Source organism: Manis javanica, chromosome 3, assembly GCF_040802235.1.
Source record: "Manis javanica isolate MJ-LG chromosome 3, MJ_LKY, whole genome shotgun sequence".
Taxonomy (NCBI): Eukaryota; Metazoa; Chordata; class Mammalia; order Pholidota; family Manidae; genus Manis; species Manis javanica.
In genome coordinates, this window is record NC_133158.1 from 166,489,962 (window position 1) to 166,505,517 (window position 15,556).

General features: G+C 37.0%; 1 protein-coding gene across 2 annotated transcripts in view; it reads right to left on the reverse strand.

Annotated features, from left to right (window-relative positions):
- RASA2 (RAS p21 protein activator 2) overlaps positions 1-15,556 on the reverse strand; it is a 174,966-nt gene that overhangs the window by 127,199 nt on the left and 32,211 nt on the right. For both annotated transcript variants that reach the window (XM_037022944.2, XM_037022943.2), the window contains exons 2-3: positions 13,716-13,833; positions 9,279-9,382 (exon numbers count right to left, since the gene is read on the reverse strand). In XM_037022944.2, the coding sequence (XP_036878839.2) occupies positions 9,279-9,382; positions 13,716-13,833 (222 nt within the window). The remainder of the gene's footprint in view (positions 1-9,278; positions 9,383-13,715; positions 13,834-15,556) is intronic.

Here is a 15,556-nt window from a genome sequence, read left to right on the forward strand (position 1 = left end):
TGCATTCACCACTAAATTTTAATCAGACATATAGAGAAGACATAATACCCCATTCTCCTTAAAGTTTTCCAAAAAACACAAGAGGAGGGAATACTTCCAAACTCATTGCATGAAGCCAACATCACCCTAATACCAAAACCAGGAAAAGACCCCACCAAAAAAGAAAATTACAGACCAATATCCCTGATGAATGTAGATGCAAAAATACTCAATAAAATATTAGCAAACAGAATTCAACAGTATATCAAAAGGATCATACACCATGACCAAGTGGGGTTCATCCCAGGGATGCAAGGATGGTACAACATTCGAAAATCGATCAACATCATCCACCACATCAACAAAAAGAAAGACAAAAACCACATAATCATCTCCATAGATGCTGAAAAAGCATTTGAAAAAATTCAACATCCATTCATGATAAAAACTCTCAGCAAAATGGGAATAGAGGGCAAGTACCTCAACATAATAAAGGCCATATATGATAAACCCACAGCCAGCATTATACTGAACAGCGAGAAGCTGAAAGCATTTCCTCTGAGATCGGGAACCAGACAGGGATGCCCACTCTCCCCACTGTTATTTAACATAGTACTGGAGGTCCTAGCCACGGCAATCAGACAAAACAAAGAAATACAAGGAATCCAGATTGGTAAAGAAGAAGTTAAACTGTCACTATTTGCAGATGACATGATATTGTACATAAAAAACCCTAAAGACTCCACTCCAAAACTACTAGAACTGATATCGGAATACAGCAAAGTTGCAGGATACAAAATCAACACACAGAAATCTGTAGCTTTCCTATACACTAACAACGAATCAATAGAAAGAGAAATCAGGAAAACAATTCCATTCACCATTGCATCAAAAAGAATAAAATACCTAGGAATAAACCTAACCAAGGAAGTGAAAGACTTATACTCTGAAAACTACAAGTCACTCTTAAGAGAAATTAAAGGGGACACTAATAAATGGAAACTCATCCCATGCTCATGGCTAGGAAGAATTAATATCGTCAAAATGGCCATCCTGCCCAAAGCAATATACAGATTTGATGCAATCCCTCTCAAATTACCAGCAACATTCTTCAATGAATTGGAACAAATAATTCAAAAATTCATATGGAAACACCAAAGACCCCGAATAGCCAAAGCAATCCTGAAAAAGAAGAATAAAGTAGGGGGGATCTCACTCCCCAACTTCAAGCTCTACTACAAAGCCATAGTAATCAAAACAATTTGGTACTGGCACAAGAACAGAGCCACAGACCAGTGGAACAGATTAGAGACTCCAGACATTAACCCAAACATATATGGTCAATTAATAGTTGATAAAGGAGCCATGGACATACAATGGCAAAATGACAGTCTCTTCAACAGATGGTGCTGGCAAAACGGGACAGCTACATGTAGGAGAATGAAACTGGACCATTGTCTAACCCCATATACAAAGGTAAACTCAAAATGGATCAAAGACCTAAATGTAAGTCATGAAACCATTAAACTCTGGGAAAAAAGCATAGGCAAAAACCTCTTAGACATAAACATGAGTGACCTCTTCTTGAACATATCTTGCCGGGCAAGGAAAACAACAGCAAAAATGGGCAAGTGGGACTACATTAAGATGAAAAGCTTCTGTACAGCGAAAGACACCATCAATAGAACAAAAAGGAACCCTACGGTATGGGAGAATATATTTGAAAATGACACATCCGATAAAGGCTTGACGTCCAGAATATATAAAGAGCTCACACGCCTCAACAAACAAAAAACAAATAACCCAATTAAAAAATGGGCAGAGGAACTGAACAGACAGTTCTCTAAAAAAGAAATACAGATGGCCAAGAGACACATGAAAAGATGCTCCACATCGCTAATTATCAGAGAAATGCAAATTAAAACTACAATGAGGTATCACCTCACACCAGTAAGGACAGCTGCCATCCAAAAGACAAACAACAACAAATGTTGGCAAGGCTGTGGAGAAAGGGGAACCCTCCTACACTGCTGGTGGGAATGTAAATTAGTTCAACCATTGTGGAAAGCAGTATGGAGTTTAATCAAAATGCTCAAAACAGACCTATCACTTGACCCAGGAATTCCACTCCTAGGAATTTACCCTAAGAACACAGCAATCAAGTTTGAGAAAGACAGATGCACCCCTATGTTTATCGCAGCACTATTTACAATAGCCAAGAATTGGAAGCAACCTAAATGTCCATCGGTAGATGAATGGATAAAGAAGATGTGGTACATATACACAATGGAATACTACTCAGCCATAAGAAGTGGAAAAATCCAACCATTTGCAGCAACATGGATGGAGTTGGAGAGTATTATGCTCAGTGAAATAAGCCAAGCGGAGAAAGAGAAATACCAAATGATTTCACTCATCTGAGGAGTATAGGAACAAAGGAAAAACTGAAGGAACAAAACAGCAGTGGAATTACAGAACCCAAAAATGGACTAACAGGTACCAAAGGGAAAGGAACTGGGGAGGATGGGTGGGCAGGGAGGGATAAGGGGGGGGGGAGAAGAAGGGGGGTATTAAGATTAGCATGCATGGGGGGGAGGGAGAAAGGGGAGGGTGGGCTGCACAACACAGAGAGGACAAGTAGTGACTCTACAACATTTTGCTAAGCTGATGGACAGTAACCGTAATGTGGTTTTTAGGGGGGACCTGATATAGGGGAGAGCATAGTAAACATAGTATTCTTCATGTAAGTATAGATTAAAAATTAAAAAAAAAAAAAGAAAAAAAGAAAGAAAAGGGGGATTACTCCTTGATAGGATAAAACTATTGGTAAATCAAAGATCAATGCATGCTTTAAATATCCTTAATGGTGATCACTTAAAGGGTGTCAGATGATCAGCTATGGAGGTACTCTTTTCTGATAATATTCCTTTCTCTTAATAAAAAAAAAAAAAAAAAAGCAGCTACTGTGTGCTGACCTCCAATGAGTTCTGCACAGTGGTATAGAGGGCATGTCAAAGTGTGGGCAAAGGGTCTGTTTGTTTCTATGCAGAAGATCAAGGCCTAGCTTGGATACCCAGAAAATGAACTAAGATACGATATGAGGAGGAGCTTCCGGCATCAGCACTCTCTGGAGGACTTGTGCCGGGGGATGATCATCAAAAAGCCTCCACAGGGATCTGGACGACGCTGCGGTTGTGGCTGCATCCAGCCCACCGTCTCCTGGACTTGCCATAAGAATGAGGAGGGAGATGTCTAGGCTGGCATGTGCATACAGTGAGACAACGAATTTGACCGGATCTGTACTGTTGGAACTCAACCAGGAGGTGGGAGGGGTGCAAGGTGTAGCACTCCAAAATCTTATGACTATAGACTATCTACGGTTAAAAGAACATATGGGATGTGAACAGATCCCAGAAATGGGCTGCTTTAATTTGTCTGATTTCTCTCAGACTGTTCAAGTACAGTTGGACAATATCCATCATATCATAGACAAATTTTCACAAATGCCTAGGGTGCCTAAATGGTTTTCTTGGCTTCACTGGAGATGGATGGTAATTATAGATTTGCTTTGTTTATGTCACCGTATTCCTATTATGTTAATATGTGTGTGCAAATTAGTTAGTAGTTTAAAACCTATACATACTTAAGGTACTCTACAAGAAGATATGTCAAAGAAATAATCAATCCTCCCATGTTTCCTTCCATATGCTACATCTGTAGCTTTTCTTCTTTCTTCCTAATTACAACCCTTAAATAGAATTCGTGCCTCATATCGAAGTTACCGAGCATCATAATTCCTCCAGGTGGTAAAGATACCTCGAGACAAGTGCTGGGCATAGAAGCCACAGGGCATAAATCTGCAAAGAAGTAAAAAGCTAACCTTTTCAAACAATATGGCTTCTCTCTCACTTACCAACTTTACATTTCCCTGTATGGCCCCAGAAGATGACTGGTTAGCCAGAGATGGGTAAGATTCCTCAAGGGAAGAACAACCTAAGACAGGCACAGTCGCAGGGGGGCCATCAGGTGAGAATTTGGGGATCAACAGAGGTGAGGCTCAGAACCTCACCCCCCCTGCTTTGAGAGAAATCTTCTGCATCGTGGATGTTTTGCTGCCCTTGTCTAGCCTGGATTAATACTTAGTCCATAGGCACACACCCGATCATCTGATCATCTACATTTGCCCTCTTACAGCACTAAACTATGTTTTCTACCTTTATCTTGCATCTACCTACCACTTCAGCATTTTATTAAAAATAAAAATAATAATAATAATAAAGGGAGAAATGTGGGATCAACATATAAATCAAGTACAAAAATCAAATGAATATTCATATTTGACCTGATTGTTTATAGGTCATAATGCGTGATCAAAACCGAAAGTTTCTGTGATGAATGCCCTTGTACTGTTCACCATGTAAGAATTTATTCACTATGTAAGAATTCGTTCACCATGTAAGAACTTGTTCGTTATGCTTCAGAAGATTGGAGACTGACGAGAATTAGACTTGAGATGGATTAATGATTGTACATTGAGCATCGACCCCTCTATACTGAATTTTATTGTTGTTAACAACCATTTGATCAATAAATATAAGAGATGCCCTCTCAAAAAAAAAAAAAAATATATATATATATAAGCAAACCGAATTCAAAAATACATCAATAGGACCATACACCATGACCAAGTGGGATTCATCCCAGGGATGCAAGGATGGTACAACATTTGAAAATCCATCAACATCATCCACCACATCAACAAAAAGAAGGACAAAAACCACATGATCATCTCCATAGATGCTGAAAAAGCATTTGAGAAAATTCAACATCCATGCATGAAAAAAACTCTCAACAAAATGGGTATAGAAGGCAGGTACACCCAATAAAGGCCATATGTGACAAACTCACAGCTAACATTATATTTAAACAGCAAGAAGCTGAAACCTTTTCACTTACGATCGGGAACAAGAGAGGGATGCCCACTCTCCCCACTTTTATTCAACATAGTACTGGAGGTCAAAGCCATGGCAATCAGACAAAACAAAGAAATACACGGCATCCAGATTGGTAAGAAGATGTCAGACTGTCACTATTTACAGATGACATGATATTGTACATAAAATACCCTAAAGACTCCACTCCAAAACTAATAGAACTAATATCTGAATTCAACAAAGTTGCAGGATACAGAATTAATACACAGAAATCTGTTGCATTCCTATACACTAATGATGAACTAGCAGAAGGAGAAATCAGAAAAACAATTCCATTCACAATTCCATCAAAAAGAATAAACTACCTAAGAATAAACCTAACCAAGGAAGTGAAAGACTTGTACTCTGAAAACTACAAGACACTCATGAGAGAAATTAGAAGAATATACAATAAATGGAAACACATCCCATGCACATGGACAGGAAGAATTAATATTGTTAAAATGGCAATCCTGCATAAAGCATTCTACAGATTCAATGCAATCCCTATCAAAACACCAACACCATTCTTCAATGAACTAGAGCAAGTAGTTCTAAAATTCATATGGAACCACCAAAGACCCCGAATAGCCAAAGCAATCCTGAGAAGGAAGAATAAAGTAGGGGAATTATGCTGCCTGACTTCAAGCTCTACTACAAAGACACAGTAATCAAGACAATTTGGTACTGGCACAAGAACAGACCCATAGACCAATGGAACAGAGTAGAGAGCCCAGATATAAACCCAAGCATATATGGTCAATTAATATACGATAAAGGAGCCATGGATATACAATGGGGAAATTACAGCCTCTTCAACAGCTGGTGTTGGCAAAATTGGACAGCTACATGTAAGATAATGAAACTGGATTATTGTCTAACCCCGTACACAAAAGTAAACTCAGAATGGATCAAAGACCTGAATGTAAGTCATGAAACCATAAAACTCTTAGGAAAAAGCACAGGCAAAAATTTCTTGGTCATAAACATGAGCAACTTCATGAACATATCTCCTGGGCAAGGGAAACAAAAGCAAAAATGAACAAGTGGGACTACATCAAACTAAAAAGCTTCTGTATAGCAAAGAACACCATCAGTAAAACAAAGACCCTACAGTATGGGAGAATATATTCATACATAACATATCCGAGAAGGGGTTGACATCCAAATTATATAAAGAGCTCACGCACCTCAACAAACAAAAAGCAAATGAGCCAATTAAAAAATGGGCAGAGGAGCTGAACAGACACCTCTCCGAAGAAATTCAGATGGCCAACAGGCACATGAAAAGATGCTCCACATCGCTGATCATCAGAGTAATGCAAATTAAAATCACAATAAGGTATCTCACACCAGTTAGGATGGCCACCATCCAAAAGACAAACGACAACAAATGTTGGCAAGGATGTGGAGAAAGGGACTGCTGGTGGGAATGTAAAATAGTTCAATCACTGTGGAAAGCAGTACAGAGGTTCCTCACAAAGCTCAAAAGAGAAATACCATTTCACCCAGGAATTCCACTTTTTGGAATTTACCCTAGGAATGCAGCAGCCCAGTTTGAAAAAGACATATGCATCCCTATGTTTATTGCAGCACTATTTACAATAGCCAAGAAATGGAAGCAACCTAAGTGTCCATCAGTAGATGAATGGATAAAGAAGATGTGGTAGATACACACAATGGAATATCATTCAGCCATAAGAAGAAAACAAATCCTACCATTTGCAACAACATGGATGGAGCTAGAGGGTATTATGCTCAGTGAAATAAGCCAAGCAGAGAAAGACAAGTATCAAATGATTTCACTCATCTGTGGAGTATAAGAACAAAGAAAAAAACTGAAAGAACAAAACAGCAGCAGACTCACAGACCCCAAGAATGGATTGACAGTTACCAAAGGGAAAGGGACTGGGGAGGGTTGGTGGGAAGGGAGGGGTAAGGGGAAAAAGGGGCATTACGATTAGCATACCTAATGTAGTGGGGGTCACAGGGAAGGCTGTACAACACAGAGAAGACAAGTAGTGATTCTATAGCATCTTACTACACTCATGGACAGTGACTGTAATGGGGTATGTGGTGGGGACTTGATAATGAAGAATAGAAGTCATGTTGCTCATGTAATTGTGGATTAATGATACCAAAAACAAAAACAAAAACCACAATGAGATATCACCTCACACCAGTTAGGATGGCCAACATAGAAAAGACTAGGAACAACAAATGCTGGTGAGGATTTGGAGAAAGGGGAACCCTCCTACACTGCTGGTGGGAATGTAAGCTAGTTCAACCATTGTGGAAAGCAATATCGAGGTTCCTCAAAAATCTAAAAATAGAAATACCATTTGATCCAGTAATTCCACTCCTAGGAATTTACCCTAAGAATGTAGGACCCCAGTTCCAAAAAGACATATGCACTCCAATGTTTATCGCAGCACTATTTACAATAGCCAAGATATGGAAGCAACCTAAGTGTCCATCAGTAGATGAATGGATAAAGAAGATGTGGTACATACATACAATGGCATAAAAAAGAAAACAAATCCTACCATTTGCAACAACATGGATGGAGCTAGAGGGTATTATGCTCAGTGAAATAAGTCAGGCAGAGAAAGACAAATACCAAATGATTTCCCTCATTTGTGGAGCATAACAGCAAAGCAAAACTGAAAGAACAAAAAGCAGCAGACTCACAGACTCCAAGAAGGGACTAGTGGTTACCAAAGGGGAAGGGTGTGGGAAGGTGGGTGGGAAGGGTGGGAGAAGGGGATTGTGGGGTATCATGATTGGTGCACATGGTGTGTGTGGGGTCAAGGGGAAGATAGTGTAGCTCAGAGAAGACGAATAAGGACTCTGTGACATCTTACTACACTGATGGACAGTGACTGCAATGGGGAATGGGGGGAGACTCGATAATAAGGGTAAATGTATTAACCACATTGTTTTTCTTGTGAAACCTTCATAAGAGTGTATATCAATCATACATTAATAAAAAAAAAAGAATTAAGAGGCATGTAAAAGTTTATGCAGAAGGATGTTCACTGAAACATCAGAGTAAGAAAAATCTGAAAACAGTTTCGAAAACAAAATGGTCACGCAACAAAGGAGTGATTAAGATAATGCACTGCTATACAAAGGACAGTACATAATAAATACTTTTGAAAAATATTTAATGACATGGGAAAATGACCATTAAGATGATATTAAGTGAATAAAAAGAATAAATAGTACAAATGTAATAACAGAAATACATGGATAAAGAATGGGAAGAAATATGCAAATTATTAACTAGTTATTCCTGTGCAATCACTTCTAGTCACTGAGAACATGTACAGCTTTATAATTAAGAAAAAATGAATTGTTTTTAAAAGGTTCTTTGATTTGCTCTAGAATTATTTTGGCAAATTTCAAAAAACTTTTGTTAGGAAAATACAGAAGCCAGATTACAGAGATTTAAAAAAGAGTAAGTAGTAAACAGAGGAAGGACAGAGATCGTCTGTCAATGAGTTCAACAGCAAAAGCAAAAACAGATGGTAGTGAAGAGGACAGAGTCAAATAAAAACTTTATCATTTAAACTGGGGGAGACCTGAGCATACTTCAAATCAGAAAGGAGATATAAAGATGCAGAAATTTAGGATACTAGAAAGGGAGAAATTTTGGACCTCTACCTGGTATTAAAATACAAAGATAGTGGTGCAAGGACTATGACTGACATCTGTGTGGCCAGTTAGCTTTGTTCCGGTCCATGCCCACAGATCACACCCCAGCCCCAGACAGTTATTTAAGAAATAGAACTGTTGATAACCAACATAGCCAGAGAGAAAACATGACTAGACTAATGCAAATTATTACTTCTCTTAGAAAAACTTCAAAAACAGATGTTCCTTGAGGAGAACAAGTACTGTGATCTTTATATAAAACATTCTTTGAACCATTCAACAAATACTGAACATTTACAAAATGCAAAGCACTCTGAGTGATAGTTGCTGCATTCATAACCATCATAATACTCAACATAATAAACTTCATAAATACCATAAACAACAACCTGCTGAAAAAGTGCAATGACTACTATGGAAAGGGACCCATTAGGTATTATGGAAACATATGACACCATGATTGGGGGGCTCAGTTATGACACTTGCTCAGGAAGTTCACCTAAGCTGAACACACAAATTAAAAATCAGACTCATAAATGAACATGAAGACCAGAGAAAAGGATTAGAAATGTTGAGCATATTTTATTGTTGTTGTCAACATTTTATACTTAGAGAAAGAATGAATACAAACACCAATACTGATTAAAGATAACTGTGAATAGTACATACCTATACGAAGGTCTCTTTGTAAAACATTCTTATCATAAACATAGAAAGACAAATACTGAAAAGTTCTTGGAATCTCAAAGTAAAATTCTTCACTGAAAAATGGGCTAGGGAGAAAAGGGAGAAAGCTCATTAAATTTAAATTCAACAGTATCCTCAAATAATATAGTTTTTAATGAAATAAATTATAGACTACAACATCATAGTGAAAAGCTCTAAAAGCTCCAAAATAATTCTCTATGCTAAATCCCAACTAAATCCTAAACAAACCAAGCTGAACTCTGAGAGGATCTCAATTGCAGGTTGAGCCCCGAACAAACAGCTTTTGAGAAGTCCTGCAGACAGAAGATCCAGTAATTGCCTGGGATCATGCTCACCTGAAGTGGACACAAATGAGAGCTGCGGACAGTGTCATATTCACACCATCATCAATATGTAAAGCTATATTAATCACAATAATACATAACACCTAAAATGGGTAATGTTATGTAAGACATTACTATAAAATATATTTAAAAAATTAAAACAGGTTATTTTTTCGTCTTTACTGAGGAATAAATTACATATAATAAAATCTAATTTATAGAGGTTAATGACTTTTGGTAAATTTATAAGCCTATGGAACCTCTATCCCAATCAAGATACAGTAACATTTCTTTCTCTCCATACAGTTCCTTTATGCTCCTTTGTAGTTACCCTACCATACCTGCCAAAGGCAACCAGTGATCTAACTCCATCACTACAAATCTGTTGTAGAATTTCTTATAAATGGAATCAAGTAGTATGTACTCCTATGTCTAGCTTCTTTCACTCACCTTAACATCTGTATTTTTCCATTTTTCTGAGTATATCCATAGTTCATTTGTTTTAATTCCTGTATATTCCATTTATGAATATTCCATAATCTATTCTCCTGTTAATGTCATTGAACTGTTTCCAGTTTGGGCTATTAAAAGTAAACTTGCTATGAACATTTTTTATACAAGACTTTCCTGGACATATTCTTCCAATTGTTTTGAATACATTAACAAAGAGTGGAATTGCTGAGTTAAAGGGTAGGTTAATTTTTAATTTATAAGAAATTGTCAGACTCTTTTCCAATATGACTGTATCATGTTACACTCCTACCAGCAATGTATGAGAGCTCCAGTGGCTCCATATTACTGTCAAATTTTGCTACTGAAGGTCTTTTTAAAGTCAGCCATTCTAGTGAATGAATGACATGATAAATTTATACACCTGTGTGATCTCTACTTGAATCAAGATGTAAAACAGTCCTGTCTCCCCAGGTTCCTTTGTGCAGTCACCCTCTCCATACTCTCACAGGCACTAGTAATCTGATTTCTAGCATTACAAATTATGTTCTAGAATCTATAGTGACAGAAATGGTTTTAAACAGCACTTTCCTGATGACTAATGATGTTGAATATCTTTTCATGTGCTTATTGGCTCTTTGTATATCTTTTTTGGGGAAATGTCTGTAAATGATTATTCTCGTATTGCTGTTGTTGCTGTTTTTAAATAAATTATGGGTACAAGTCATTTGTTAAAATATTTTCTCCCAGCTGTGGCTTGCCATTTCATTTTCTTGACAATTTCTGTTGAAAAGCACAACGCTCTGATTTCAATGAAATCCAGTTCATCAACTTTCCTTTTATGATTAGCGCTTTTTGCATCTTAAGAAATATTTGCCTACCTCGAAGTTGCTAAAATTTTCTGTGAAAAAAAGCTTACTTTTTTAAGTTCATTTTCAGAATGCTATTTTGACATTTAAATTCTTCTAGAAACATAGGAATCTCTGCAGTGCTCATGAGTATCTTTTGTCAAGAGCACCTCTTTCCTGAGAATGTTTAAGGAACAAAGAAACACTTTGAAAATGTCACCATAATTGCAAACTTTTCAAGATTTCACAACTTAAAGAGAAGCTGAAATGCAAAGTAAAATACTCTGTCAGAAGTCATTTCTGACATTGTCCGGGAAAAAGCTGACTCAGCTTTTTGTTGTTATAATGCCTAGTCAACTTTTGCCAATATAATTTTCACCTCAAATGTAATCAAAATAGACTTTTAAAAATTGTCTGTTATTTTGACATATTCTGACATGTTATTTCTCAACACAGAAATTGATACAACAACAACTATTAGGTAAAGCCAGGGCCAGTTTAGTTAGGTCTTTTTTCTTCTTTGCATCATTTTATAAGTAATTATAAAATGCAGAATTTCCTTTATCACACATCCACACTCAAACATTATTTTTTAAATAAATTCTAAAGCTAAATAAGAATAACAACAGAGTTACCCATTAAATCACCCATCTGCATCATCCTATCATCACAATCTGAACAACTAATCCACACATCTGGCTGCCCACATTTTTATTTTATAAATTAACCCACTCATTTGAAGAAAACTTTTCAAGATGGCTGGTAAGGAGCTATGACTAGATTTACACAGCTTTTAAAACAATAGTTATTATCACTGACCCAGGATCATGCATATGACTCAGAAGGTAATTCTTGGTGTGAGGAAGGGAAGTACCAAGCACAAGCAGTATTGCTGTTACTCAGTTTGTCTATATAATACCTACTTCTTTAAAGGATTTGAGATGGAGATTTTGGAGCTATGGATTCCATGTGTTACTCCTTCTTCCCCATTATGAAAACTCTATATCCAAACTACCCATAAAAACTATAATACCCAGAACCCATAAAAGATCTAAATGGTATCTACTGACTTTTGACTTAAGAGCTGAACACACTATCTACAAGGGCAGAAAACCATGAAATGAAAGCAAGGCAAGCAAGGGTTTATACTATAGATTCTTTCACTTTATTCCACAGGAAAAACCCATGGGGTCTAGAACCCAAGAAGCACCTAGCCTTACTATACTGAAATAACCTAAGGTAATTACTGCTAGCCTTAAAATATCTTCCAAGTTGCTATGCATCTAGAAAAATAATTTAAGATGGATAAAAATAATTGGTTTCATCATTTTCTCCAACACAAATATATGAAAAGACAAGGGTTAAAAAAAAAAGATGATTTTATTTACTCATTTTCAGGTCTACCTATTAGAAACTACCACAAGTATTCAACTTATGGACAATTACAAGTTTTGTAAATATAAAAACATCACTGAGTTTTGTGTGATACAGAATCAGTGTACATCTGGTAACAAATTGAGATTTTAATAGTTTTTAGCCCCAATCTCAGTTTTGTTATTAACTTCCTTTATTATAGGCACAAATTATTTAGCCCTTTAGTTACTCAGTTTCATCACTTCTAACATAAATAACAACAGAATTCTAATACAACAGGGACAGGTGATTTATGCCTAAAGATATGAAGCATATTACTTCAAATCTTTTTAGGTCACCAAAGTATTTTCAGCTTTATATAATGCCTTTCATGAAGAACATAATAGGCATTCAAAATTAAGTATTGACAATAAAGACAAAAGGACAAATTTCAGAGGAAAAAAACGTAAGCATAAAGAAGTTATCAAAAAGAGCATCAAAAAATAGACACATGAAATACAATTTACACTAAGTCAATGACACTCAATATTCATTTACCACATATTCATTCCGAACAACCTATGCCCTTGTCTTGACTCTTATCTCTGAACAAGACTGCTTCCTTCTAGCACAGCTCTGCACTAGAATTATGTCCACAAACATTATTACAGGGCCAAGGTGGTTCATTCCAATTTTATGAACTAGAATTTACTATGATACTCTCAAAGTGCTATTATACTTTCAAAAGGTGAGAAACTACCACTCACTTAAGTGACTTGTGTAAACTTTAAGATTCTCAAGAGAAATAAAATAATGATGTACTCTGAGAAAGTTCAAATGAATCAGCAAAATTTAGCCCAGAGACCAAACTGAGGTATATGATACTTGTTTTCAAAAACTTCAAAGAATGTCATGTGAGACGTGGATTAAACACGTTCTCCAGAAATCCAAAGGATAGAATTAGGAATAAGTAAGAGGAAGATACCTTTTGAGGCAATGGAAAGCCACATGAAAGCAAGCACTGCATTTATCTTGATAGCACCCAGCAAGTTCTTGGCAGACAGTATGTTCTTCTTTTGATAGATGTCAAATGTAAGGGCTTTCTAAGAATCAAAATAGCTCCAATACCAAATAGGCTGCTTAGGAGGCAGTAAATTCCTTGGTCACTGAAATATTATTAAGCAAATGCCAGATACCCCTTGCCAAGAATAATTGTCAGAAGGAACCAAGCATAACGTGGTTAGCCCAGCTCAATGAAAATTAAGGTTTCTTCAAACTCTGAGATTCTGTAATTCTAAAAATAAATCCAGAATGGAAAAGTAAGTTTCAGATGAAGAAAATCTTAATGATCATAGTCTGGAAAATGTATAAAGTTTATTAATCAATATATATGTTGTAAGTGATAATAAGAATTTTTTACAAACCTTAAAGATTTTTCAACAACTTGCGTACGATAAACTTCTTCCTGGTCCAAATTTATGGTGCAGAAACAATCTCTCATTTTGTTGGGCCCAAGATACGGTAATAAATTTTTTGCTTCACCTGTTGGTACAAAAATTGAAACTGTTGTTAATTGTCACCAACTGCTTCATGCTAAGTCTTATATATGATAAATTCAATCCAAAAGAACATATAAGATGTAGCACAGAGAAAAATTAATAATTAAAGAAAGATGATCAATTTGGTTTAAAGGAATCTGGTGAGACTGAAGGAAGAAGCTGCATGTAAAGGGGCATGTGAGGTCATCTTACATCACTGCATTCCTGCCCCTAGAAAAGGGTAATATCCCTTGTGTTCTCTATTCCATCCACCAGTACCACCTTGAGGACTTGACTCCACAATTAATTCCCGTGTGCTGTACGATCAGTTTCCCCTCTAGCGAGTTATTCCATTAATACATAAAAAAACTTTGGTATTTCCCAATTTTAAAAAGAGCATAAAGAAAAAAACATCTCCCTTGACTCCATTTGTTCCTCCTTCACATCAATCCATTTATAGACTCCCTTTCACACTAAAACTTCTCAAATACAATCACTGCTGGTCATTGTCTTTAATTTCTCACTTTCCATTCACCCATTCTTCAACCATCTCCAATTAGCTTCCAACCCCAGGATGACACTGATACTGCCCCAGCCAGGGTTGCCAATGCCTTCAATAGTGCCAAATCCAATGGTCATTTCTCTGTGCTCATCATACCTGATTTGGCAGCACTATTTAATATGTGAACACTAGCATCCCTTCTTAAAATGTCCTTTTCTTGGCTTCTACTACACAATATTTCTGGCTTTCCTCCTACATCATTGGCCCTCTGATGACTTCTCTCTCTCCTCACTAAATGTTGCAATGTTTTTCAGGGCTCAGTTCTGGACCATCGTCTTTTTTTTCCCTTTGCAAACTCCTCCAGTCTGCGGTGTTAATGCTGATGCCTGACACATCTGCGCTTCCAGGCCTTATCTCTCCTTCTCAACACCAGTTGTGAATATTAAACTGCCTCCTTGGTTATCCAGTAGGCATCTCAAATTTAACAAGTCTCATACATACCATCTGATTTCCTCCCTGAAAACATGCTCTTCCCCCAATCTACCACCACTTCCTTTCTTTTTCTCACCGTCCTCCCAAAACCTCCCACTCCTGTATCCTCTCCAATACTCAATCCAGCAGACCTCCAAAATATATCCCAAATGCAACCACTTCTCTTCACCTTCATTGGTATCACTCTATAATTCACTCTCCATCATACAGTGTGATCTTTTAAACACATTACAAGGTCAGTCACTCCCCTGCTCCAGTACCATTCCATTTCACTTAGAATATAATACCATTTCTAAATTCCCATTGCCATGGTCTACACAGCCCTACTGAACTGTCCTTCCTCTCTGACCTCTCTTCCTCCCACTCTCCCCAGTGTTCACCTTCTTTCCATTCACCAACCCAAGCTCAGGGCCTCTGCCTGGAATGCTCTAACCCTACATCTTCATGTGGCTGGCTCTTATCATCTAGCTCTCAGCTCAAATGTCACTTCCTCAAAGAAATGACACTCTATTCTAACCCCGACTATTCTAGAGTAAATAATCCTATTATATTTTATTTGTTTTCTTGATAGCATTCATAACTATCTGAAACTCTGTTAAATTTTACTTAACTGTTGTTTATTTTCTGGTTCCCTCATTCTTGGCTCCTGAGAACTTGTTGATCCCCAAGATCTAAAACAGTGCCTGTCATACATTATATACTTGAGAAATATTTGTTGAACGAATATTAAAGA